We start from the raw sequence: 27,245 nt of genomic DNA, 5'->3' as shown, positions 1-27,245 counted from the left end.
ACTTGTAACTTAATGTGTGTACTAGAGTTCATGTTACTCGATAAATAAGAATGAGTCTACTCACTTGGCAGACCACTCATCTTGCAGGCCTGACTGCTTGATGCCACAGTATGAGCAAGGCATATGGGTGCCTCTCACCTGTACATAGCCTTGGAGAGAAATGTATAGACACTTTGTTAAGTATCAGAGATGTGAGAATAAGATTAACGCACCAAGATCAAAGGAACTTCAGATTGTCAGTTGTAAATAGCATCCAGAATCAAGTTAAGTAATTTTATGCTTATTATTATTTTAATAAATGTGTGTGAAAATTAATCAAGTTCTGTTTAAAGTTGGTCACCGTCAATCTGCCACTCTTAGCGTGCAAGTGGCATTTCTATTGTCTGATCTAACGGCAGAAGATAAACACGCCACGATAAGATCACGAGGCATATTGCTGACACTCGTATAGAGCGACAACTCAAATAATCTGATGGTGTGTGTACCGAAGGTCTTACAGTACGCACACCACACAGTGTAACGGGATACACACCACCAGAGCCATGGAGAGAGTACTGGGAACGGATTTTACAGAAGAATAGTTCGGAGACAACGATTATTTGTATCTGCGTTACAATGCACCTTGTCATAAAACAGCTCCAGTGAGGCGATGGTTTGTGAATAGTAACATTTCTGAAGTGGACTGGCCTGCCCAGAGCCCAACTTGAACACAAGGGAATACCTTTGGAATGGATTATTAGAATGTCGACTTCGCACCAGACCCTAGTGTCTACTATCACTACGTTCTGTAGTTTCGGCTCTTGAGGAAGAATGGGCTGTTATTTCTCCACAGTCGTTCAGACATCTCACTGAAAGTGTCCACAACAGCGTTCAAGTCGTCAGAAAGCAACGAGTGGAGACACCCCATATCATTGTCTAGAAATCAGTGTCCAGATACATTTGATTAGCTAGTTTACATCCACTGAATACATTAATAAATATCTGCTAATATCTACTCCAATGGGACATTTCGGATGGTCTTGTACCTTTAGATTCATCCAGTAGCGTGACAACGATGATGTTGCTGCACTTTGATACCAGACCAGTTAAGGAATTACAATATAAAGGCATCAGGATCTCCGTTGGTGGAGAGAAATATCAGCAATTTGTTCTTACCTGTATACGTTGGACTGAGACTCGAGCTTCTTGTATAGCTGCTATGCCCATGGGGAACATGATGGCCAGCGCTACGTTAAGGACGTTGTAGTACTGAGCCATCGAGAATATCTGAAACACAGCAGGTAAAGGATGTAGTCACTTGAAACGCATGTGTGAGACAGAAATGGGAAAGAATGCGAATGTACTGACCTGGTCAGGACCGGCGATGTGACCCATTAGAAAGAAGGCGACGAGTGTGACCAGCAGCGAAGACCTCTCAATGAAGACGGCAGACGCCAGCAGGAAACTCCGCAGGTAGGCTGCGTGCAGCAGCTTGTGGATTTCGGATCTGGTGTGGCGCACGGAATGGTACTACTTCATTAAAAGTGAAACACGAAATGTAAAAGAACGGAACAGTTACAAAGGTGATAGGAAAATTTAATGTCATGTGCTGATTGCTTTGAAGAATTTTGTGTACCCCGGTTTAAGAATTTAACCCGTTTGGCCTAAACATGGGAACCCAAGAATTAGGGGCAGAGAAACACTCTGTAAGCAGCGCAGCCGGGTGGGGGACGTTGTGTGGCTGCAGATTTACTGCTGCCAAGAAGAATCGCTGTTCGCGCTTGGGAGGCGTACGCGGTTGCTATGTAAAGCCTAGTTTACACGACGACACTAGGTTGCAGGCAACTGCGCTACCAGCAACTGCGCATGCGCGCCGCGAGTTTGCGCAACTCGTCGGTGAAACTAAACAGTTTCGGCGTGTTCCAATTTTGGCGACACTAGTTGTATGACTTTTGAGGTTATGTGTGTTCGTAGAATGTAGACGAACTTAAATATGAAGTGGGGAACGGAGAATACTTTTCACCTTTTATATGTACATGCTTTGTATAGGTGTTTGTGGGATTTCAGTGATATATATATATTGGCCACGACATCTTGGTAGATGATTGATGCAGTGTCTGTGTTTATGGGTTGCATTTTTTCATATGACTTGTCAAGCCAATGGCAGCACGGCATCTCTTGCCGCAATTGTCACAAGTGTATCTGGCTGCTGAGGCAGGAGCAGTGGTAGCATTGCGAAGCTTTTTCTGACTTAATCTGTCTAACAAGCCTTCATCATGCTTCGACATTCCAGATGATATATCATCACGCCACTCTGGTCTCATGCTAGACCGTGCCTCCCATCTGTTTGCGTCGACTCCAAAGCTCTCCATATCTCGTTTACAGGAGTTCTTGAACCTCAATACAGGACGTCCTACAGGTCTTTTGGCTATAGAGCTCTCTCCAAGCATCACCTCACGTGCTAATCTGTCAGGATCCATACGGTGGACGTGTCCCAGCCAGCGGAGTCGTCTCTGCTTCAAGACAGCTGAAATACTGTTGCAGTTAGTTTTAGATAGCTCTGCTTCGTTGGTCACTCGGTCCCTCCACGTTACTCCGAGGATGGATCTCAGGCACCGCATGTGGAAAGCATTAAGGCGACGTTCTTGTTTGGCAAAGGTAGTCCATGTTTCCGATGCATACAAAAGGCTACTGAGGACGCAAGTTTGATATACAAGAATTTTGGTGGTCAAAGAGAGTTTGATATTTTTTCCAAACACGTGTAGAGAGTTTGCTAAAAGTTGTCGCAGCTCTTCCAATGCGAGCAACAATTTCCTTGTCAACAGACATGTTTGATTCAATAGAAGATCCAAGATAACAGAAGTTATCCACGACTTGCAGAGTAGTGCCATCTAGTGTGATATTCGGCTTTGTGTTAGCACCCTGAACCGTAGTTACGGTCTTACTGCTCATCGAGAATAGGTGGCATGCGTGACTAAATCTTGATACTAGCTCTTGCAGCTCTTCTGCGGAGTTCGCAACAATTGCAGCATCATCAGCATACAGGAGTTCACGAGCGACTATCTCGTAGCGCTTTGTCTTACTCTTCAGAAGAATGACATTGAAAAGTCTTCCATCTTTCCTAGTATGCAGATGTACTCCAACATTGCAATTCTCGAAATCCACTTGGAGCAGACCCGAGAGGAAAATTCCAAAAAGTGTAGGTGCCAACACACAGCCTTGTCTTACGCCACAGTTCATACTGAATGGTTTGGATGTACTGTCATCAAAGATTACAGAGCCACACATATTGTCGTGAAAATATCTTATTAAAGACAGCAAAGTTGGGGGACATCCAATTTTTTCCAATATGCTGTGGAGTCCCTCCCTACTGATGGTGTCAAAGGCTTTGTTGAGGTTAACAAAAGCCACATATAATGGCACTCTGTGTTTGCGGCACTTCTCTTGTAGTTGGCGCAAGGTGAATACCATGACACTTGTGGATCTGCCAGTTCGAAATCCACACTGTGACTCAGGGTAGATCCGAGCAGCCAAGGTTTCCAGTCTCTTCTGGATTACCCTTGCATACGCCTTTCCAGCAATACTCAAGAGAGATATTCCTCTATAGTTGTTACAATTACCTCTGTCGCTTTTTTCCTTATAGATTGTTACTATATTTGCATCTCGCATGTCTTGAGGTACTGTGCCTTCTTCCCAGTACTGCAATAGGATTGGATACAATATCGGCAAAACGCAGTCAAGTTTGATGATTTCTGCTGGTAAGTTATCACGGCCTGTGCTCTTGCCTAGCTTTAGACTTTTAAGTGGGAGGATCATCAAGCTCAGACTACTGGGTAAGTTGGTAAAGTACCCAAAGCTTCTGAAGAAATGTTGACCTCTTCTGACTATAGTTTAGCATAATGCTGCACCCATCTATCTAGCTGCTGGTTTTTATTGTTGATTGGGTCTCCATTTAGATCTTTTATCACTCCACGCAACAAGTGGAGCAACCCAATGTCGTCGTGTAAACTAGGCTTAACAGTCACTGCGTACCTAACAGACACCAGTTTCAGTCAGGAACTGCGTCCACAAGTAATCGTAACAGACAAGTGGGAAAACTTTAGCACGCTAGCACAGCAATAACCCTACGACTTTCAGGTTGGAATGTAAACAGACAGAGAACATTCCTAAGTCATAGCACTCACCATTTTATCTCCAAGTCTTTGTGCAAAGAAGAGTAAGACAGTCGCTAAAAGTAGTAGGGGAAAATGGTGTTTATTATCGAAATTATGTATCTGTTAGCCACAGGATTATGCCTGTTTTGCTCTAAAGCTTCATACTTTTTATTTCACTTGTATGTATGCTCGTACGGGTCTGGCTTTCGTTACACCAGATGCAAAATACTGCGATGTTAGAATTTGAATGCATAAAACTAAGCAGTGGACATAGTACTGACGTTTTGTATGTTAAATTAGTAGGTCTTTCTAATATAAATACTTTGAACCTTCGTGTTGAAGTAGGCTTTTGAAAGACTCTTCCAAGCTGTTACAAATAAATTCAGAAGTACTCTATAAAAGAAAGTGGTCAACTGCGGGTAGTACTCGCGGCTGAGCATTCCGTACAAACGTCATTGTTTGTGTAGATGTTTCATCTGTATGCATAGTTGAGTGATTATCAAAATATTTGAAATAAATGGGCGCATGTTTTGACTGTACTGACTTTGAAGCTTAAATTTTTTCAGCACCAAGCGACCCTAGACCTTAGCATTTGACATACATTTCAACTTGATACCTCTAACCGTTCCCGATAAAAATGGCTCTTAAAAGACGGACGGACAGACGGACAACAATCCGTCTCATAAGGGTTTTTACCGATTGTGGTGCGCTTCCTAAACAGGGATAAAAATGAAGTCAGCTTATAAAATGGAATGTTGTAGAATCTACAGCTTCTACAGCAGTGGTTACTTAATAGCGTAAAATGACAAATTTTGATACATTTGGAGTGATACGAGTATGTGATAACAAATGTTTCGTGAATTGAAGCAGCACCAATCAAACAAGTTGATTAGTGAAGACAGAATGTCGTTCATGAAGGAAATTGTTATTAATACACGGCATACCAGTAGCCAGTAGGAGTAGCCAGTAGGAGTAGCCAGTATTCAAGAATATGATGGGAACGACAGTTCGAAGCAAAGAATGCTGGGAAACCTCTAAAATGTGTTCCTTAAGAGCTATGAGAACTTTTTCCGTAGAAGAGTAGCGTTTCACAATAGCAAAGATGAACAAGTCCTCGTAATTCTTAAGGTATGCATTCTAGAGCCCATGTTTACTGGAGATTTTCTCTTGTTTTGGTCCGTACTACCACCACTCAAAATGTGGAGAGCAAAGAGCTTCAAGCAGAAGAGATTTGTTTCACAGTATCCAAGATCAAGAAGTTCTCATATCTCTTAAGGTGTGCATTTTACAGCACGTGTTTACTAGACATTCTGCACTGAATCATCGTTCCTGTCACATCGCTGTATGTTGACCATTCCTCTTTGCACATTCTGTACAAGCTTTCTTCATCATACGGAACGGACGGGATAAAATCATACAAGGTATATCTATTGAGGCATGTTTTTAAAACACTAAAAGGCGCGGTAAGCCGTTCTAAACCATAAGATCAGTTCTACTTAAATTGTACTGATTATTATGAGATACTCAAAAGAAAGCAGGTACTGTTTTTCAAATATGGATTAAATGAATGTCAACTGCATGATACACGAGTCTCATCTATTATTTAAATCTGTGTGTGGTTTTATAAGGCATGACGATGTGCATTTCTCAGACTGTAACTGGTGTTTTCGTTCTCTTAGTTACGGAATTACACTCACTTCCTGGCCAGTGCGACGAGCTTGGCGAAGGGCCTCTCCCAGGCGTACATCTTGACCACCTGTATCCCCTGCACCAGCTCGTTCATCATCCTCATCCTCTCGTCGGTCCTGACCGCGACACGCTTCCGGAAACGTGCTGACAGTCGACCCATGTACGCTGTGAACACACCATATTAGCATCCTATTGGGCACCATTTTAACATTGTTCAACAAAAGAATATTACTTACAATATATTACCCAAATGTCACATTGCTCGTTAATACGAGCCACAAGGAACCGCCGTGAAGTCCTTTTCTAGTTTGAGACCTATCGTACGATGTTTGGAAGAAAGGATTCAGTGCTCTAAATGCCCTCAAGTGCCTATCTGCTTGGAAAAGCATAGTTCGAAATGCGCCCCCCCCCTTTCCCATCTTTCCCCTCAAGGTGCGACGATGTCCATTAATCTAAAAAATGTTATTTGGTTCCCTATTTAGTCCTCTTAGGGATAAATTTCTTTTATTTATAAAATAGCCTATATACTCCCTCAGGTTTCAAACTATCCCTAAACCAAATTCCATCCCAATCGGTTCAGCGGTTTAGTCGTGAAAAAGTAGTACATAGACTTACTTTCGTGTTTACAGTGTTAGTACTGCTGTTTCTCGACTTAACTTGGGTATGCTCGCTGAAAAGATGTTAGACTAGTTATTGGTGAAGGAAATAACCGTTGGAACAACAGGCAAAGCCTTCCGAGCGTTAATGTGTAATTAATGAATTCACATTAGAAAAGCACCACCGCATTGTATGAAATAAAAGCTTTTCTGTTAGGCATCTGCACAAGCACCCCATAACTACCAGTCAATACTGCCAATGTCTTTACTTTCATTTCTGCTAACACGGCCGTATTCGGTACTGTTGTATGAGAGACTCCCGTGACCCGAGAACACCTCAAAAGTCGAGGCAAGTTCTACACAATGGACATGACACCGCGCAGGCCGCAGGTGCATGAAATCATCCGTACAGATATATCTGCGCACTCGCTCGCATGTGACTAGGTATCTCAAGAGTGGCTCTTGACACACCTGGTACACACTATCGGCAGGCGTTAGAGGCAGCTAAGAGACATATTGTGAACGAACATCGCCCCGCGTCGGTCACATACCGCATTCTGACTTCCTACATATGTCTATATGCTAGACAGCCATGTAGAAAAATGATTTCGAAAGAAACTACTCTAGTGCCATGAGTAATACAGGTTGTTTCAAAAAGATTCACCTCATTTAACTAAACCACATGTTCTACACTAAAGAAGGTAGAAACTTACTGAGTTTGAACTTAGGCACAAGGGTCATAGTTTTCCTTTCCAAAAGAACGACCCCATTTCACAGAGATATGGCATATGTACGCATGCACATACAACCTTGGACTGCTTTTTACAGTTACGTTAAGGATCAAACTTTACATTTACCTTTCACAAAAATTCAATGAGCCCTCCTCTGGAACGGTGTCACTCAAAATTATTCGAAGGGAAGACACATAGAGCATTTCACAAACCCCACACAAAGGATCACATACTTTGTCCGTCCTACAATTTCAGAGACTAATTTTATTCTTGGAATACAAGCAATGTCAGCACAGTGACTACGTTGGAAGCTTGTAAGACCTACTATATTTTTAGTAAGAAGAAGAGACTAGGTTGCAAAAATAGCAGACTTTATTGACGCGTTTCGCCTCTTTTATGCATCTTCAGAAATCGTATAGGGACTGCGGGTAACGCATTATAAATAGTCGACATTTTGTCTTCGGTGAAGGCATGCAGCTGTGCATAGATAGGGCCACACTTCCTAGTTTGGCACTAATATTGGTATACAAATTGTAGTGGCCGGTAATACAGGCCGCATGTGCGCGCGCTACTTGAGACTAGACTCTTTTTTCGTGCTGAAAATATAATACTCTTGCTGCACCATGGCCATATAGTTGGAGGATTTATGTAGCTATTATAAACAGCATATATGCATTTGTCTAGTCTCCAGGCAGTTGTGAGCAAGCAGGAGTAAATAGTGGATGTGCAACCGCAGTGCGTCCAAGTAGCTGGATTACGAATCGCAATGAGCAACATCTCTAAATCAAGTTTTCAAGATATCCTCCGGAATATTTTGAAGAAGAGAAAAGTGTATGGAAACTATGTCCCGTACACGTTGACTCCTGAACGAAAACAACGGCTGGCCGAGGTGGTGCAGTGGTTAGTATACTGGACTCGCGTTCGGGAGGACAACGGCTCAATCCCGATTCCGGCCATCTTGATTTAGGTTTGCCGTGATTTTCTTAAATCGTTTCACGCAAAAGACGGGATGGTTCCTTTGAAAGGGCACGCCCGACATCCTTTCCCACCCTTCCCTAATCCGATGGAATCGATGACCTCGCTGTTTGGTCCCTTATCCCGAATCAGTCAAGAAAACAACGACGCGTAGGCACCTGCTGCGTCTCAGTAGAAACACAAAACGCAGATAGTTCTTTCTTAGCAAAAATAGTCATAATTGACGAAACTTGGTGTCATCAATCCGAATCTATCGTAAAATGACAAAACGCAGAAATTTAGTTTACCGTCAACGCTTTGGCAACGTAACGACATTCAAGCCGCGGTCATGCATAAGTCAAACGACATCGCAGAGAGGGACTTTTTTGACAGATTCGCATAGTTGTGTGAACGTTCCGTGTGCTCTACTCAAGTGGGGAGAGACAAAGTAGAACAGATGAAGCATTAAAAACACTATCTTGAAGTATATCTATTTTTTTATTAATCCAGTCTCGAAACTTTTTGGACTGACGGTGTACCGCGAGATCACGCCACCTAGGAGGCCAACGTCGCGTCGCGAGATCCTACGCCCCTAATGTCCGATCCATGGCCGAGGTAGCTCGTCGTTAAGAAACCATCTCACACGCAGGTGTCAGCGCGGAGCGGCTCCGTCCTGTTCATAAAAGAAACTTTCTGCCAGTTCTCTTTAATATGGAAAAATCTAGATCTCCAATGTGTCCAGGTACGTGATTCCTGTAACCACGTTTTCTCAAAGAAGAACGGTCCATAAAGGTTTCCTTAGGAAGCGGTGCAGAATACATGAAGCTTCAGGGAGTCTCTCTCTCTCTCTCTCTCTCTCTCTCTCTCTCTCTCTCTCTCTGTGTGTGTGTGTGTGTGTGTGTGTGTGTGTGTGTGTGTGTGTGTGTGTTTTACGTTCTCTTTTATCTTACTGTTCTGAGTCTTTTCTTTACACCCGTCTCAATCATGTATTGAGCGGGCGCTGAAGAAAAAATGGCTCTGAGCAGTATGGGACTTAACATCTGTGGTCATCAGTCCCCTAGAACTTAGAACTACTTAAACGTAACTAACCTAAGGACATCACACACATCCATGCCCGAGGCAGGATTCGAACCTGCGACCGTAGGGGCGCTGAAGACCTTACTGTCGTGCGCCCATACAACCCTCTCCATCCATCCACTCTCTCTCTCTCTATTGTGTGGCAGTTCTAGTTTAGTTCACTTAAATCGAACATAGCCTCTTCATTGAACACTAAATGTGAAATGATACTAACGTTTCCTGTCTTCATTCCCGGAATGAACTTACAAAACCCTGAATGTTGTTGTTTACCACCATCATAAAGGACTTATTGAATGCATTCTGCATTTTGAACGAGCAGCAGTGTTCGAAACTGCTAGCGCCATCGCCAAACGCTTTGAGCAGTAGCAAGTGCAGTGTGGAACGCACGACAAAAATCCCACCGTGCGTTTGTATCTGAACTGCACCTGCTGAAACGGAGAAAGCAAAAATCTTTTCTTGCTCTTTTGTCACCATCCTCGAGTGACGCTTAATGGGTAATGAACTAGCGAACTAGCGATCTAGCTAGCTGCTCAGGAGACCTCTCCCAGCAACCACGCAAGCGAGAACTTACAAGTGGCACCAAGATAACATTTTGGTTTAGATGCGTAAATTAAATTTTGCTCCTGGTTCCTGTTTTCGTTTATGCAGAAGATGTAGTCTTGAGAAATAAAATGAATCTTTTTCAACCACCACGTTTTTTTAATACTGCCAGCAACAGCATTTAATTTAGGCTCTGAATTCATGCAGTGAACTTCAGCGCCCTTTCCTATCTCCGGATGACGAAACGGTTCTCAGCCAGAATACTCTGTTCGTAAAAATATGAAATCAATACATCTATTTTTACGCTAGCTTGACAAATTGACGTTTTTCTGCTATTGATGAATCAAAGAAGATAATTTACTAGATAATAATAATATATCGGCTAACTTACTCTGTGGTGGAACCGTCATGATGATGATATAAATGACACCAGCGAAGGCCGCCCAGGACACGGAGCGGTACAAGAAGTACGTGACAATCGCCAGCTGCAGAAATGAGATCCACAGCCAGTTGGCGCTCAACGAAGCGACGTCGAAGCGGGCCACGTCATTGGACATGAGGTTGATCACCTGCCCCGTCGCTGTCACGTCCATGGACTGCTTGTTGATGCGGAGTACCTGAGGCACAAGACAGTAGCGTGTTTTGCTCCAGATGTTCTCCAACAATTCACGGTCAGTACCTCCAGCATATCCTTAAATGCCGTAAGTTAGTGTTTTAGCAACTCGAAAAATTCTGGTATAAATTATCAATCTGCTAGCAACCTGAAGCTGTACTACGCCTGTGAGGCACCTGCTTAAGAGTGTGTTGGTCCACCTTTCATACGTAGTGCTTCAAATGGTTCAAATGGCTCTGAGCACTATGGGACTTAACATCTTAGGTCATCAGTCCCCTAGAACTTAGAACTACTTAACCCTAACTAACCTAAGGACATCACACAACACCCAGCCATCACGAGGCAGAGAAAATCCCTGACCCCGACGGGAATCGAACCCGGGAACCCGGGCGTGGGAAGCGAGAACGCTACCGCACGACCACGAGATGCGGGCTCATACGTAGTGCAGCAACGACTTTGCGAGCCATGAATTCTTTAGTGGGTTTCCGGAGGTATATGGTACCAGATGTCTATTTGCAGATTACTCAATTCCCGTAAATTAACGTGCGGGTGGTTTGCGGCCAGTGCCTGATAGCCTAGCAGCTGTGTTCCATTGGAGTCAGATCAGGCGAATTTGATGGGCAGGACATCGCGAAACTACTGTAGCGTGATCCTGGTCTAGTGACACGTACAAACGTCTTAAAAGATTCCTCTGCTGTTGGGGAAGCTTTCAAGCATGAAGGGGTGCAGGTGATCTTCAATAACGTTCACGTACACCACAAATATCATGGCGTATTTTTTGGTTCAAATGGCTCTGAGCACTACGATACTTAACATCTGAGGTCATCAGTCCCCTAGAACTTAGCCGGCCGAAGTGGCCGTGCGGTTAAAGGCGCTGCAGTCTGGAGCCGCAAGACCGCTACGGTCGCAGGTTCGAATCCTGCCTCGGGCATGGATGTTTGTGATGTCCTTACGTTAGTTAGGTTTAACTAGTTCTAAGTTCTAGGGGACTAATGACCTCAGCAGTTGAGTCCCGTAGTGCTCAGAGCCATTTGAACCATTTTCCCCTAGAACTTAAAACTACTTAATACTAACCTAAGGATATCACACACATCCATGCCCGAGGCAGGATTCGAACCTGCGACAGTAGCGGTCGCGCAATTCCAGACTGAAGCGCATGGCGTATTTGATTACTACCGTAGGTCCCATGAAAGCCCCTTCCCACCTCCCTACGTCTGTGATGCAGTGATTGCACGAACGTCGTACGCCTGGATGATGGCTTGTCCAGACACAACAATCGAAATGGTATAACAAGAAAAATTCCTCATCCGACCAGGCAGCAAGTTTCCATTGATTCGCGACCCAATCACTGGTTTAATGCAGCTCTTAATGCTGCTCTAACCCGTGCGACGCTCTTCATCTCCGAACAACTATTGCAAACCACATCTTTCCTAATGTGCTTACTGTACTCATATTTTGGTCTCCTCTATGACTTTTACCCCCCACATTTCCCTGCAGCACTAAACTGGTGATCCCTTGATGCCTCAACATGTGTCATATCAACCGATTCTTTCTTGTGGTCAAGTTGCACCACAAATTTCTTGTCTCCCCAGTTTTATTCAGTACACCTATATCTACATGGATACTCTGCAAATCACATTTAAGTGCCTGGCAGAGGGTTCATCGAACCACCTTCACAATTCTCTATTATTCCAATCTCGTATAGCGCGCGGAAAGAACGAACACCTATATCTTTCCGTACGATTTCTGACTTCCCTTATTTTATCGTGGTGATCGTTTCTCCCTATGTAGGTCGGAGTCAACAAAATATTTTCGGATTCGGAGGAGAAAGTTGGTGATTGGAATTTCGTGAGAAGATTCCGTAGCAACGAAAAACGCCTTTGTTTTAATGATGTCCAGCCCAAATCCTGTACCATTTCAGTGATACTCTCTCCCATATTTCGCGATAGTACAAAACGTGCTGCCCTTCTTTCAACTTTTTCGATGGACTCCGTCAATAATCCTGTCTGGTAAGGATCCCACACAGCGCAGCAGTATTCTAAAAGAGGACGAACAAGCGTAGTGTAGGCAGTCTCCTTAGTAGATCTGTTACATTTTCTAAGTGCCCTGCCAATAAAACACTGTCTTTGGTTAGCCTTCCCCACAACATTTTCTATGTCTTGCTTCCAATTTAAGTTGTCCATAATTGTAATTCTTAGGTATTTAGTTGAATTTACGGCCTTCATATTTGACTGATTAATCGTGTAACCGAAGTTTAACGGATTCCTTTTAGCACTCATGTGGATGACCTCACACTTTCGTTATTTAGGTTCAATTGCCAATTATCGCACCATACAGATGTCTTTTCTAAATCGTTTTGCAGTTTGTTTTGATCTTCCGATGACTGCTAGTCGATAAACGGCAGTGTCATCTGCAAGCAACCTAAGGCTCATGCTCAGATTGTCTCCCAAATCGTTTATATAGATAAGGAACACAAAGGGCCTATAAACTACCTTTGGCAACGCCAGAAATCACTTATGTTTTACTCGATGACTTTCCGTCAATTACTACGAACTCTGACCTCTCTGACAGGAAATCACAAATCCAGCCATGTAACTGAGACGATGTTCCATTAGCACGCAATTTCACTACAAGCCGCTTGTGCGATACAGTGTCAAAAGCCTTCCGGAAATTCAGAAATACGGAATCAATCTGAAATCCCTTGTCAATAGCACTCAATCCTTCAAGCGAATAAAGAGCTAGTTATGTTTCACAAGAACGATGTTTTCTAAACCCATGTTGACTGTGTGTCAATGTACCGTTTTCTTCGACGTAATTCATGTTGTTCGAACACAATACATGTTCCAAAATTCTGTTGGATATCGACGTTAATGATATGGGCCTGTAATTTAGTGGATTACCCCTATTACCTTTCTTGATTAGTGGTGTGACCCGTGCAGCTTTCCAGTCTTTGGGTACGGATCTTTGGTCGAGTGAACAGTTGTATATGATTGTTAAGTATGGAGCTAATGCATCAGCATACTCTGAAAGGAACCTAATTGGTAAACAGTTTGGACCAGAAGCCTTGCTTTTATTAAGTGATTTAAGTTGCTTCGCTACTCCGAGGATTTACTTCTACGTTAATCATGTTGGCAGCTGTTCTTGATTCGAGTTCTGAAATATTTACTTCGTTTTCTTTTATGAAGCCATTTAGGAAAGCTGTGTTTAGTAACTCTGCTTTGGCAGCACTGTCTTCGATAGTATCTCCATCGCTATCGTGCAGAGAAGGTACTGATTGTTTCTTGCCGCTAGCATACTTCACATTCGACGAGAAACTCTTTGGATTTTCTGCCAGGTTTCGCGACAAAGTTTCGTTGTGGAAAGTATTATAAGCATCTCGCATTGAAGTCCGCGCTAAATTTCAAGGTTCTGTAAAAGATTGCCAATCTTGGAGATTTTGGGTCTGATTACTTTTGTTGCGTTGTTTCTGCAACAGTGCTCTGACCCGTTTTGTGTATCAAGGAGGATCAGTTCCGTCGTTTGTTAATTTATTTGGTGCAAATCTCTCAATTGCTGACGATATTATTTCTTTGAATTCAAGCCACATTTGGTCTACAGTTGTATTATTTATTTGGAATGAGTGGAGATTTTCTCTCGGGAAGGCGTTAAGTGAATTTTTATCTGCTTTTTGAATAGGTATATTTTTCGTTTATTTTTGAGGATTTGTGGGTTACAATATTCAATCTCGCTACGACAACCCTGTGTTCACTAATCCCTGTATCCGTTTTGATGCTCATTATTAACTTATCAATTACGTGACAGATCCAACCAATCTTCAGTTTTATTATGCAGCACTACATTTCGGGGAAGTTCTATTCCCTTTTTATATAAACTGTTTATCGTCCATGTTTCACTTCCATACATGGCTACACTCCAGACAAATACCTTGAGAAAAGACTTTGTAACCCTTAAATCTATATTCGATGTTAACAAATTTCTCTTCTTCAGGAATGCTTTTCTTCCCATTGCCATTCTACAATTTTCATCCTCTCTACTTGGGCCATCATCAATTATTTTGCTTCCCAAATAGTAAAACTCATCTCCTACTTTAAATGTCTCCTTTCCTACCCTGATTCCCGTAGCATCACCTGATTTAATTCGACTTGATTCCATTATCCTTGTTTTGCTTTTGTTAATGTTCATCTTGTAACCTCCTTTCAAAGCACTGTCCATTCCGTTCATCTCCTTTTCCAAGTCCTTTGCTGTCTCTCACAGAATTACGGTGTGATTGGCAAACCTCGAAGTTTTATTTGTTCTCCCTGAACCTTAATTCCAGCTCCAATTTTTTCTTTGGTTTCCTTACTGCTTGTTCGACGTACGTATTGAATAACACCGGGGAGTGGCTGCAACCCTGTCAACTCCCTTTTCAAGCAATGTCCCCCTTCACACCCCTCGACTCTTATAACTGCCGTCTGGTTTCCATACAAGATGTAAATAGCCTTTCGCTCCTTGTATTTTACCCCTGCAACTTCCAGAATTTCAGAGAGAGTATTCCAGTCAATACCGTCAAAAGCTTTCTCTAAGTCTACAAATGCAATAAATGTGGGTTTGCCTTTCCGTAACCTATCTTCTGAGATAAGTCGTAGGTTGAGAACTGCCTTACGTGTTCTTACATTCTCCGGAATCCAAATTCGTCTTCCTCAAAATCTGTTTCTACTACCTTCTCCATTCTTCTGTGAAGGATTCGTGTTAGTATTTTGCAACCATGGCTTACTAAACTGATAATTCGATAATTTTCACACGTGTCAGCACCTGCTTTCTTTGCAACTGAAATTATTATATTCTCCTTGAAGTCTGAGGGTATTTCGCCTGTCTCATACATCATGCTCATCAGATGGAAAAGTTTTGTCTTGCTGGCTCTCCGAAGCCTATCAGTAGTTCTGACGAAATATCATCTACTCACGGGACCTTGTTTCTCCTTATATCTTTCAGAGCTTTGTCAAATTCTACTCGCAGTATCATATCTCCCATCTCCCATCTCATCTACGCCCACTTCCCCTTCTACAATACTACTTTCAAGTTCATCTCCATCTTATAGACTCGCTATATACTCCTTCCACCCTTCAGCTTTCCCTTCCCTGTTTAGTACTCGTTGACCATCTGAACTGTTGATATTTGTACAGCTCTTTCTCTTTTCCCTAAAAACCTCTTTAACTTTCCTGTAGGCGTTATCTATCTTTGCCCGAGTGAAATATGCTTCTAAATCCTTGCATTTGATCTATTGTCATTTCTACTTAGCAGTTTTCCTCTTCCTGTCAATTTCATTTTTTAAACGTTTGTATTCCTTTTCGACCTCTTCATTTGCCGAATATTTAATTTTTCTACTTTCATCAAATAAATTCAGTTTCTTCTGTTATCTAAGGCTTTGTATTAGGCCTAGTCTTTTTACCTATTTGACCCACTGCTGCCTTCACTATTTCATCCTTTAAAGCTACCCATTCGTCTTCTATTGTATTCCTTTCTCCTGCTCTAGTCATTCATTGCCTAACACTCCCTCTGAAACTCAACCATCTCTGTTTCTTTCAAATTGTCCAGGTCCCATCTCCTTAATTTCGTACTTTTTTCCAATTTCGTCAGTTTTAATCTACAGTTCATAATCAATAATTTGTGGTCAGTGTCCACAGCTGCCCCTCAAATGTCTCAAAATTTAATGTCTGTTTCCTAGATCTTTATGTTACCGTCCTAACTAATCCGAAACTTGCCGGTGTCACTAGATCACTTCCACATATAAAACCTGCTTTCGTGATTCTTAAACCTTGTGTTAGCGACATTAAATTACGCTCTGTTCAAAACTGTACCAATCGGCTTCTTCTTTCATTCCTTTCCCTTAGTCCATATTCATTTACCATTTTCCCTTGTCGTTCTTTACCTACAATCGAATTCCAATCCCTCAATGCTATTATATTTTCGTCTCCTTTAACTGTCTGAATAATTTCTTTTATCTCATTGTACATTTCTTCAATCTCTTCATCATCTGCAAAGCTCGTTGGTACGTAGACTTGTGCTACTGTGGTAGGCATGAGCTTACCCGCATTACTATATTCTTATCCATCATTAAACAAACTTCTGGATTACCCCTATCTGACTTCGTAACTCCGTATTTACCTGACCAGAAGTCCTGTTCCTCCTGCCACCGAACTCCACTATTTCCCACAATATCTAACTTCAACCTATTCATTTACTTTTTTAAATTTTCTAACTTAGCTTCCCGATTAAGGAATCTAACATTCCACGTTCCGATCGGCAGAATGCCAGTTTTGTTTCTCCTGAACACTTAGGGGTCGTCTAAGGTGGAGCCACACATTCATCAGTGTGCACTAAACGGTGTGCTCCGAAATACTTGTGCCTGCACCATCATTGTACTCTGTCGCCAGGTCAGCCACAGGTCACTGCATATCCTGCCTTACAGAGAGAACGAGACTCCAACCTCAACGTTCTGTAATGAAACGTGTACGTCCAGCTCCTTGTCGCCTACTCGTTGATTCACCATTCTACAGCCACTTTCCATACTTGCTCATTACAGAAGCAAGCAAACAACATTTGCCGTTACCAGGATGCTCGTTGCCGGGCGCCGGACATAAGACTCTGCCCTTTCTCAAAATCGTTTGTGACAACGGATTTTCCCATTTGTGCCCCATATCGTCGCTCATATGACTTCCAGTTCGTCTTATATGCTTTTCTTACCGTGTCACGAGTTACAAATATCAGCAGGGTACATTCATTCTGGCGGTTGGCAGTGGTCGTAATGTTTTAGCTCATCAGTTTATTTACTGCATTGGAGTTGATTAAAGCTAGAAACAATGATCGACTATGCTACTAGATATGAACCAAGCATGTACTCCAGTGGTTAATAAACCAGACATGTATTCTCGAGAAAGGAATTGAAATCCCACAAACATGAGCTTGATTTAAATTCTTTGGGCATTACCTTTAGTATTGCACCCGAATGCTGATAAAGTTTCTTTTACGAATTAAACAGAAATTCTTCTCAAATCAGTCCCTTTGGCCGAGCGGTTCTAGGCGCTTCAGTCTGGAACCGCGCGACCGCTATGGTCGCAGGTTCGAATCCTTCCTCGGGCATAGATGTGTTTGATGTCCTTAGGTTTGTTAGATTTAAGTGGTTCTAAGTTCTAGGAAACTGATGACCTCAGATGTTAAGTCCCATAGTGCTCAGAGCCAATTGAACCATTTGAGCAGTCTCTTTCGTCGTGTTTGATCGCAAGTTTTCCAAAGCTCGGTCAAACTCCGATTGTAATATGAGTTCCAAATCAGCACGCATTTCGTCTTCTATCGCATTAGCATACAGTTCCTCTCCCTAGTAGAGACTGTCACTGTACTCTATCGGTCTACACGCAGTACTCTTAATGTTTATGTCTTTGCATTTAATTTCATCTAAAGTTATTTTGTATTTTCTACGTGCTGAATCCTTCACATTTTTTAAATTAAAAGCCATCATTTCGCGTTTACTTCCATGTGCAACCTTTTGATTTCATTCCTAAGTGACTTACATCTGTGAACTGCTTTCTGTTCCTGAACGTTTTTTATTTCTTGCTTTCATCGATCATTGAACTATTACTTCTATTGCTCAAGGTGTCTTCGTTCTTACCTTCTTGTTACCAGTATTTTTTGTTGAACTTAACGCGAAGCTCTTTCTAGATATTTTGATTCCTCTTCAGGTGAAGTTCCAACTGTAGTATTTGTCAGAGTAATATGTGAAGCCTCAGAAAACCAATTCACGTCCTCATTCCTCAATACTTTGTATACCACTTTCTTAGCACTGATTCACCCTGACGATTTTCTTACACTCGGTTTAGGTATTTTGATTCCTCTTCGCGTGAAGTTCCAACTGTAGTATTTGTCAGAGTAATATGTAAAGTCTCAGAAAAACCAAAACGTTCTCATTTCTCAATACTTTGTATACCACTTTCTTACCACTGATTCATCCTATTTTCTTACACTTGTGTCCTGAGTCTGTATCTGCTCCTAAGGGTGCCTGAAACTTCATTATTTGATTTGGACACTCACCATGAAGTAATCAGACTGTTATTGACCCTCGTGTCCTGGTATTTTTCGCGTATAGATCCCCCTTTTGTGATATTGGAACAGTGTGTTTGCTGCTTCTACCGGAAGTTTGTTGTATAACTCCCCAGTGCCATAGAGGAAAGACAGAGAAATAACTTCATGAGCCGCGCGGGATTAGCCGAGCGTTGTGGGGCGCTGCAGTCATGGACTGTGCGCCCGGTCCCGGCGGAGGTTCGAGTCCTCCCTCGGGCATGGGTGTGTGTGTGTGTTCTTAGGATAATTTAGGTTAAGTAGTGTGTATGCTTAGGGACTGATGACCTTAGCAGTTAAGTCCCATAAGATTTCACACACATTTGAACATTTTTTAACTTCATGAATGAGGTGTAGCAGGTTTCATTTTGTATATGAGATGTTCTGAAATGCGTTTCTGTATACTACAATGGCCACATCGATATCTGTCTTCGATGCAACAAAGATTCCAATCCACGAACCCAGAAAACTAACTACATGTGTATTTCTGAGAGTGCAAGCTATTGTGCAACTGAAGGTGGGTAGAACCTGCTTTTGTTATCACTACCTTGCATTTACTCACGAGAAACTACGGTGGCAGTTATGTGGATTCTCAGGCACATATGTTTTACAACAACCTTCTCCAAAACCGTGTACAACTCACCTTTCGATACAGAAGAGCGCAACAAGCCACCCTGACCCTCATGCCGACATATGTGGTCAGCATGGTGTAGTGGTGGTGGCAGAACAGCTTCAGGAAGTTGATGATCACCATGAGGCTTGCGTAGATGTAGGCTTGATCTTCCGTAATAGTGCTGCCTGGATTGAAGTACTGAATAGTGTATCCCAGAAGTAGAGGCTGAGCCACTCTGCAACAGAACGATTATTGACAATATCAGCTCGATGTTGCTTTCCAGTTGTGGCGAGTGTGGGTAATGCTCTCGATTCTGGCGCTACGGGGCCCGCTTCGGCGGGACGGCTTTCAGTGTGTGTTCCCTGTCGAAAGATCGGCAGGGAAACATCATCTGTCGTCACACCGGCGGTGAGCAGATTTAGTGCTATGTGCTTCGGCCTGGCCAAAAGTTGGACTTAGCGATTGGATTCGCCCAATCATGGTTACCTTTTGAACCTGTTGTATGGCAGCAGAAACTGGATTACGGTCGTCCGTTTGTTAAAAGGTGGTTGTAGTAAACTGTACTGTGATCTGGACAATGATGCACGCTCGCATGTGTGCTAATGTAATTATATTCTTTTAAATTTATATAAATTTTTGCTGTTCATTATTGACTAATAGCCACAGGCCCCATGTTAGTACACGTCGCCAGTTGAATGGCAGTTCTGATTTTCGAAAAGGCCGTCTGCGGTAATTGGTAGCCGTCTTCATTGCTACCGTTTTAGCGGCCTATGTTTTGGGTGGCCACATTTAGATTAAAACTTGTTCTCTCGAGCCTCTGGTGATTACAGTGTGGCGTTGATCTTTTGAAAGGAGTAGGCCGTATTTGAAATCGAATGTAATTTTTTAAATAAATGTCTTTGTAAAAGGAACTTAACGGCGTCACAGACCTGAGAGCTCTAAGGAATTTTTTTAAATTCTGGCCCTGGCGGTCGTATACTGTAAGAGTTAAAATTTCAAATTATCTAAATTTCCGTACAAGTATGTTATTCTGTTTATTCTGTTTTTAATGATTCCACATATAAATCGTGCCAATGATATGTAAGTGCTAACTGAGAGGTTCACAGTTACATTTGGATTTGATATGAAATGATGCGCCGAGCGATGTGGCCAAGCGGTTCTAGGCGCTTCAGTCCGGAACCGCGCTGCTGTTACGGTCGCAGGTTCGAATCCTGCCTCGGGCATGTATATGTGTGATGTCCTTAGGTTAGTTAGGTTTAAGTAGTTCTAAGTCTAGGGGACTGACGACCTCATATGTTAAGTCCCATAGTGCTTAGAGCCATTTAAACCGTTTGAAATGATGCTATTTTAAGTCTTTAATAAAGAAGTTTGCTGAATGATTTTGCACACTTCTCATAACAGCACCGCCACTCCTAACTATACACAGTATGACCAGCTAAACGGGGCCTGCCACGCGGTGTAGCCTCGCGGTCTAAGGCGTCTTGTCACGGTTCGTGCGGCTACACCCGTCGGAGGTTCGAGTCCTCCCTCGGGCATGGATGTGTGTGTTAGTTAGCGTAAGTTAGTTTAAGTTAGATTACGCAGTGTGTAAGCTTAGGGACCGATGACCTCATCAGTTTGGTCCCATATGATCTTACCACAAATTTCCAAATTAAATGTGTCCTCAGAATAAACACGTCAACTTTTAGTGACAGATCAAATTTCTTCGAAGTAATGCTGCTGGAGGTAATGGAGCAGAGAATGATATGCTGATGCGTTTTGCTAATGTGGAAAAATTTGAAAAAAGTGGCAATTGTTTCATTTTAATTAATTAGTTCCACTTGCATGGGCGTACCCAGCGAGGGGCAGGGGGGGGGGGGGCAGGTGCCCCACCCCCCCTGGAAGATATTCGCAGTTTTTCACTAGTTCACTGTTTTATTCAATAGGAAATGCTGCATGTTTTCTCGGATTGTACAAGTGCATTCTTGTATTTAAAATGTTTATTAAAAGCAGTTTTTCACTGGTTTACTGTTTTATTTAATAAGAAGTGCTGTATGTTGTCTCGAGTCCTTGTTTCCTGAGACTAGTATGACCAAGTTGAGATCCTGGGTACGCCCTTGTTCACTTGTAAAGTAACCAGATAGCGGGTGTGCTTGGGCCTACATAACCAACCGGCCATGATGCCGAGGTAAAAGTGCGAACAGCCCCTAGCGGGAAATCGAGGTTCTTAATATAAAAGAAATAAGCACAGCGAGTGATCAATTTAATAAATAAAACGACAAAAAGGGCAGATACCAATGCTTAATGAAAGGTAACGTAAAACTTAATAAAGATAATACTTTTAGTACAAGGGAAAGAGGCCTGTCTGATATATGGGATATGGCGGCCGCTTATTGGTTCATTTCGAAATTGGACGCAGCAGCAACGCCGCGGCTCGTGGTCTTGCGGTAGCGTACTCGTCTCCCGCGCAAGGGGTCCCGGGTTCGATTCTCGGCGAGGTCAGGGATTTTTATCTGCCTCGAGATGACTGGGTGTTGTGTGTCTTTCATCATTTCATCCTCATTCACTTGCAAGTCGCCGTAGTGGCGTTAAACAACTTGACAACTTGTAGAGCGCGACAGAACCGCCCCGCGAGGGGTCTCCGGCCACCAATTCCATACGCTCATTATTATTATTTACTAGAAACTGTGAACCCGGATATCACACTGGGAGAAATCTTGTGACACAAAAACAACCTAAGAAAAATAAAATAGGTAGTACGCGAGATTTTCAGTATTCTCTTGCTCAATACGAGAAAACATACAAAATGAATAGCGCCTTTTTGTAGAAAATATAATATAGTTTTTTCTATACTGGGAAACGTTTTCGCTACAGGAAGCGAGTTAGGAGTTATTCAAGTGCAAAAATAGCTCTCAAAAGCACCCCCACCCCTCACTGTCCCCCCCCCCCCCCCCAACATCCCCCCCCTTTCCCCGGATCAGGATTTTTAGTATGTTTTCCATGGGATTCACTCCTACCACTGTACAAAAACTTGTGACTACACGTGTTATTTCCTATTCGAACATCTTCATTGACTGCCATTACGCCATCGTCTTCGTCAGCTATTTCGCTAACATTCCGAATTTAAACTTTGTCAACGTTGTGCATAAACTATTTATGCTTACAATTAGATCTCAACTTAACCCATACAAGGATACTAACTATGTAGTAAGAAGGTCAGACAGACGACAGGATTTCACTGTTAATTTTATGCTGTTAAAATTCGCAATTGTGAGGTAAAAATTACATAAACGTCAATTTTACAATTTGCGAGTGCACGAATAGCCCGGTTACGTAGTAATAGCCCAGTCAATGAAGACCAAAATTGGTCGAATGTGGGAAATATTCGTGAAGTTGCAAACTTTTACACATTGATAAGAGAGAGTGTCGTGAGCTACATACTGGAAATCCTGACTGGTGGGTTGTGAGTCGGGGCGAAGATGCCTTTAAAGGTCACATTTGTACCTTTTTATTGAACACCTCGAAAACTGTGGCCTCTCACGAAAACTTATTTCAGTACGAAATCAAACTAAATTTAATTTCCTACATGACAGGTCCTATTAATTTAATTTTTTTCTCTAGGGCATATGGTTTGTATGCACAAATCTCCCACACCGCACGTGCACTAAAACATACTTAGCTTTTGTAGGCTAGTTTGTGATAGTTTCCCGACTTGATGGACCTCAAGTGCTGTCTATCAAATTGTTCGCCTCGACTTCTTCTAGACGACTGTAGTACTTTCTAAGCAGTTATCCTTTGCACTCTGTATACACTGAGATGCAAAAGACATGGGATAGCGATACGCACATATACAGATGGTGGCAGTAACACGTGCACAACGCACTAAACGGCAGTTCATCGGCGAAGATGTCATTTGTACTCAGGTAATGCATGCGGAACGGTTCCCGGTGTGATTACGTCCGCACGATGGGAATTAACAGACGTTGAACGCGGAGTGATATCTGGAGCTAGATTCACGGGATATTCTACTTCGGAAATCGTTAGGGTATGCAATATTCTGAGATCCCCAGTGTCAAGAGTGTGCTGAGAATACCGTATTTCAGGCATTAGTCCTCGTCACGGACACTACAGCGGCCGACGGCCTTCACTTAATGATCGGGAACAGTGGCATTTGCGTAGATTCGTCAGAGCTAACAGACGAGCAACACTGCGTGAGGTAACCGCAAAAGTCAGTTTTGGATGTAGGGCGAACGAACCCGTTAGGGCAGCGCGGCGACATTCGTCGTTAATGGGCTATGGAAGCAAACGACCGACGCGAGTATCTTTGGTAACAGAACATCGCCTGCAGCACCTCTTCTGGTCTCCTGACCATATCGGTTGGACCCTGAAAAACAGTGGCCTGGTCGCCTGAGTCCCGATTTCAATTGGTAAGAGCTGACTGTAGGGTAGAGTGTGACACAGACACCACAAAGCCCTGACCCCGTCAACAAGGCACTGTGCAAGCTGGTGGAGCTCCATAATGGTGCGGGCTGTTCTCTAGTCCAACTGAACAGATCACTGACTGGAAATGGTTATTTTTAGCTACTTGGAGACCATTTGCAGCCATTCATGGACTTCATGTTTTCAGACAATGAGGAAACTTTTATTGATGACAGTGCGCCATGTCACCGGGCCCCAACTGTTCCCGACTGCTTTGAAGAACATTCTGGACAATTCGAGCGAATGATCCGGCCACCAAGATAGCTCAACCTGAATCCCATCGACAGTCATGGGACATAATCGAGAGGTCAGTTCGTGTACAAAATTCTGCACCGGCAACGCTATCGCAATTATGGACGCCTATAGAGGCAGCATGGCTCAGTATTTCTATAGGTGACTTGCAACGACTTATTGAGTCCACGCCATGTCGAGTCGCTGCACTACGCCGTGAAAAAGGAAATCCGGCAGTATATTAGGAGGTATCTCATGAATTTTGCTACCTTAGTGGAAATCTACGCGTTAGGCTTTCAATTAGTTTTGGCTATTTTCCGTTTTCTTTTGCGGTTGCGAAATAAACATGGAGTCCTAAGCCGAGAGAAAAGCAGCGTACTAATGGATTTGAGCTTTGCTGCTAGCGCGGAATACTGCACCTAAAATACACAGAAAGAAGAATTAATGTGTTCATTGCGCAGAAACTCACTATCTCCGAGTGCCTTTCTTCTTGCGTCAACGTAAAGTATCTCTAGTCCTTTGGCCCTATTGAGAGAAGAAATGGAAAAAATCTCGAAAAAAGTAATCATGGAAGATAAGATCGAGAGCACGAGATCGAGTGGGAGCGCAGTGAGCAGGTAGACAGACAAGAAGGCCTCCAGTCTGCGTCTCCAGCAGGCTCTAAGAGAAGCTGGTAACCGTCTGGGATGGAGACACTTGATTCGTGGGGTCAGGACGCTCAGCAATGAGCACAACGACTTTTGATGATGGTAAGATCTACTTAGTTATTGTAATTAAATGTAAATTTAAGGAATAGAATTGCGTGATGTATGGGAAATAACATACTTTTTGTTAACTGGTAAATAATATTTTACTCTGATAATTATAAAAGAGTCTTGATCGCAGATTTCTTTAAATCAAAGTGATCGGTTTCAATCCTTAAGGATCATCTTCAGACTCCAGAACGGCAGGTGGACTTCCATGGAGCAGGCTGCGCCGACCCACGACGCTGAACTGCCGTTCTGGAGTCTGAAGATGATCCTTAATGATTGAAACCGGTCACTTCGATTAAAAGAAATTTGCGATCAAGACTCTTTTTTAATTATCATATTAACATAAAATCGCTGATAATGCTTCCAAAAATTTTATATTTTACTCTGTCTGACGACACGCCTATCGAATATCACGTCAACTGAGGTGCAGCTTCACAGCTAGGAATTGAGTATGAAAACTTACTTTGATTCAACTCTAGATAACAGAGCATAGTGGCGACCGTTTTGTGTTAAGTAATTTGCTTATATATTCCAGCATAGCCCGTTGCCTTGTAGAAAGGCCAAATGATCATTATGAATTATGAATTATCTGTTGACACATACTCAGAACGGATTCAGAAAATATCTTGCTTCTGAAACACAACGAGTTCTCTATCTTCATTATATAATGGGTGTTATTGACAGGGATCTCAAACTGATTCCATGTTTCTAGATTTCAAAATGCTTTTGATACCATTCCTCACAAGCGGCTTCTAATCAGATTGCGTGCCCTTCGGAGTATCGCCTCTCTGTGCGACTGAATTTGTGATTTACTGTCAGAAAGGTGACAGTTCATAGTAATCGACTTAAAGTCATCGAGTAAACAGGAGTGATAACTGACGATCCCCAAGGAAGTGTTAGGTTCGCTTCTTATCTACGTATACAAATGATTTAGGAGACAATCTGAACATCTTAGATTGTTAGCAGATGATGCTGTCGTTTGCCGTCTGGTAAAGCCATCGGAAGATCGAAGCCAACTGCAAAATTATATAGACGTGTTGTCCGTGTGACCCTAATTAATGAAAAGTGTGAAAGAAGCCGTTAAATTTCGGTTACACGATAAATCACACAAATCTAAAGACTGTCAATTCAACTCAATACATAGGGATAACAATTACAAACAACTTAATTTGGAACGATCACATAGATAATTCCTGGGGAAGGCGAACCATACACTGCGTTTTATTGGTAGAACACTTAGAAGGTGCAACAAATGCACTAAAGAGACCGTCAGCATTACTCTTGTCTGACATTTACTAGACTAGTGCGCGGGGGCTGTGCGTTTTGTATTAACGCTAAATAGGGGCGAGAGTGTTATGGATATGATACCCGAGCTGGGGAGGCAATCATTAAAACAAAGTCGTTTCTATCTACAACTTGGAAATATTTTGTTGACGCCCATTACAAATGGAGAACTTTTAGTGTAATGAAATAAGGGAAATCAGAGCTCGCACGGAAATACCAGTATTTAAGTGTCCTTGTTTCGTGTACGCTTTTAGAGCGTGGAACAGTAGGAAACAGAGTGAAAGTCATTCTATGAACTTTCTGCCAGGCACTTAAGTGTGAATTGCAGAGTGGTCATGCAGATGCAGATGATCGGCGAAAGAAGGAAGTACAAAAATGTTCAGGGGGTTCGTCGGGAATACAGCAATATATTTCCTTCGGGAATGAAATACATAGGAAGTGTAGGGGAGCCAAGGCGTAATGGCTGCAGGAAAGACGTGAAGAAATCGAAAAAGAAATAATGGTCAGAAGGACTTACTCAGCAAACTCAAAACCAGCTTCGGCGAAACGAAAATCGAGAGTGGAAACATTAAGAGTGCAATTGGAATTCCTCTGTTGAACGCAGAGAAGAGAGTGGGTAGATGGAAAGAGTACACTGAACGCCTCTATGAAGGAGAGGAATTGTATGGTGACATGTATGTATGATGAGAATTTTGAGTCGATGTGGAAGACAGGATACCCAGTATTAGAGTCAGCATTTAAAAGAGCTCTTGGCGACTTGAGATCGAATAAGGGAGAAGGGATAGGTAATATTCTATGGGAATTTCTAAAATCATTGGGGGAAGCTGCATTAAACTACTAAACTACTGTTCAAGTTGGTGTGTACAATCTGTACCAGTGGATACATACCACCAGATCTTCAGATAAATTTCATCCACACAGTTCCGCAGACAGTAAGAGCTGATAAGTGTGATAACTATTGCACAGTCAGAGTAACAGTTAGTGCATCCAAGCTGTTGACAAGCGTAATATACACAAGAACATAAAAAATAATTGAGGATCAGAGAGACAGATTTGACTTGGTGCTTAATAATGGAAGCAAGACTGAAGAAAAATCGAGACACGCTCATAGGATTTGTCAACCTGGGAAAAGCGTTCAGCAATGTAAAACGGTGAAGATCTTAGAAATTCTGAGAAAAATAGGGGTAAGCTATTGGGAAAGAGGACTAAGTTACAATGCGTACAAGAATCAAGAGGTAATGCATGGAAGGGATGCAGTCTTTGTCCTCTACTGTTTAGTCTACAAATCTAAAAAGCAATAACGAAAATAAAAGAAATTTTGAAGAATATCAATAAGATCTGATAATAACATTGCCGTCCTCAGTGAAAGTGAAGAATTACAGGGTCTGCTGAATGGAATCAACAATCTAAAAGTGCAAAATATAGACTGAGGGTAAACCGTAGAATAAAGTAACGAGAAGTATCAGAAATGAAAATAGCGAGA

At 42.5% G+C, this 27,245-nt stretch overlaps 1 protein-coding gene across 1 annotated transcript in view; it reads right to left on the bottom strand.

Annotated features, from left to right (window-relative positions):
* The window catches only part of LOC124775377 (ATP-binding cassette sub-family C member 4-like), a 140,487-nt gene that overhangs the window by 85,878 nt on the left and 27,364 nt on the right, over window positions 1–27,245 (bottom strand). The window contains exons 4-8 of the mRNA XM_047250211.1: window positions 19,068–19,272; window positions 10,112–10,337; window positions 5,831–5,987; window positions 1,348–1,486; window positions 1,156–1,266 (exon numbers count right to left, since the gene is read on the bottom strand). Of these exons, the coding sequence (XP_047106167.1) occupies window positions 1,156–1,266; window positions 1,348–1,486; window positions 5,831–5,987; window positions 10,112–10,337; window positions 19,068–19,272 (838 nt within the window). The remainder of the gene's footprint in view (window positions 1–1,155; window positions 1,267–1,347; window positions 1,487–5,830; window positions 5,988–10,111; window positions 10,338–19,067; window positions 19,273–27,245) is intronic.

Source organism: Schistocerca piceifrons, chromosome 2 (genome assembly GCF_021461385.2).
Source record: "Schistocerca piceifrons isolate TAMUIC-IGC-003096 chromosome 2, iqSchPice1.1, whole genome shotgun sequence".
In the NCBI taxonomy this organism is placed as follows: domain Eukaryota; kingdom Metazoa; phylum Arthropoda; class Insecta; order Orthoptera; family Acrididae; genus Schistocerca; species Schistocerca piceifrons.
This window is presented reverse-complemented; position numbering and strand designations above follow the sequence as displayed.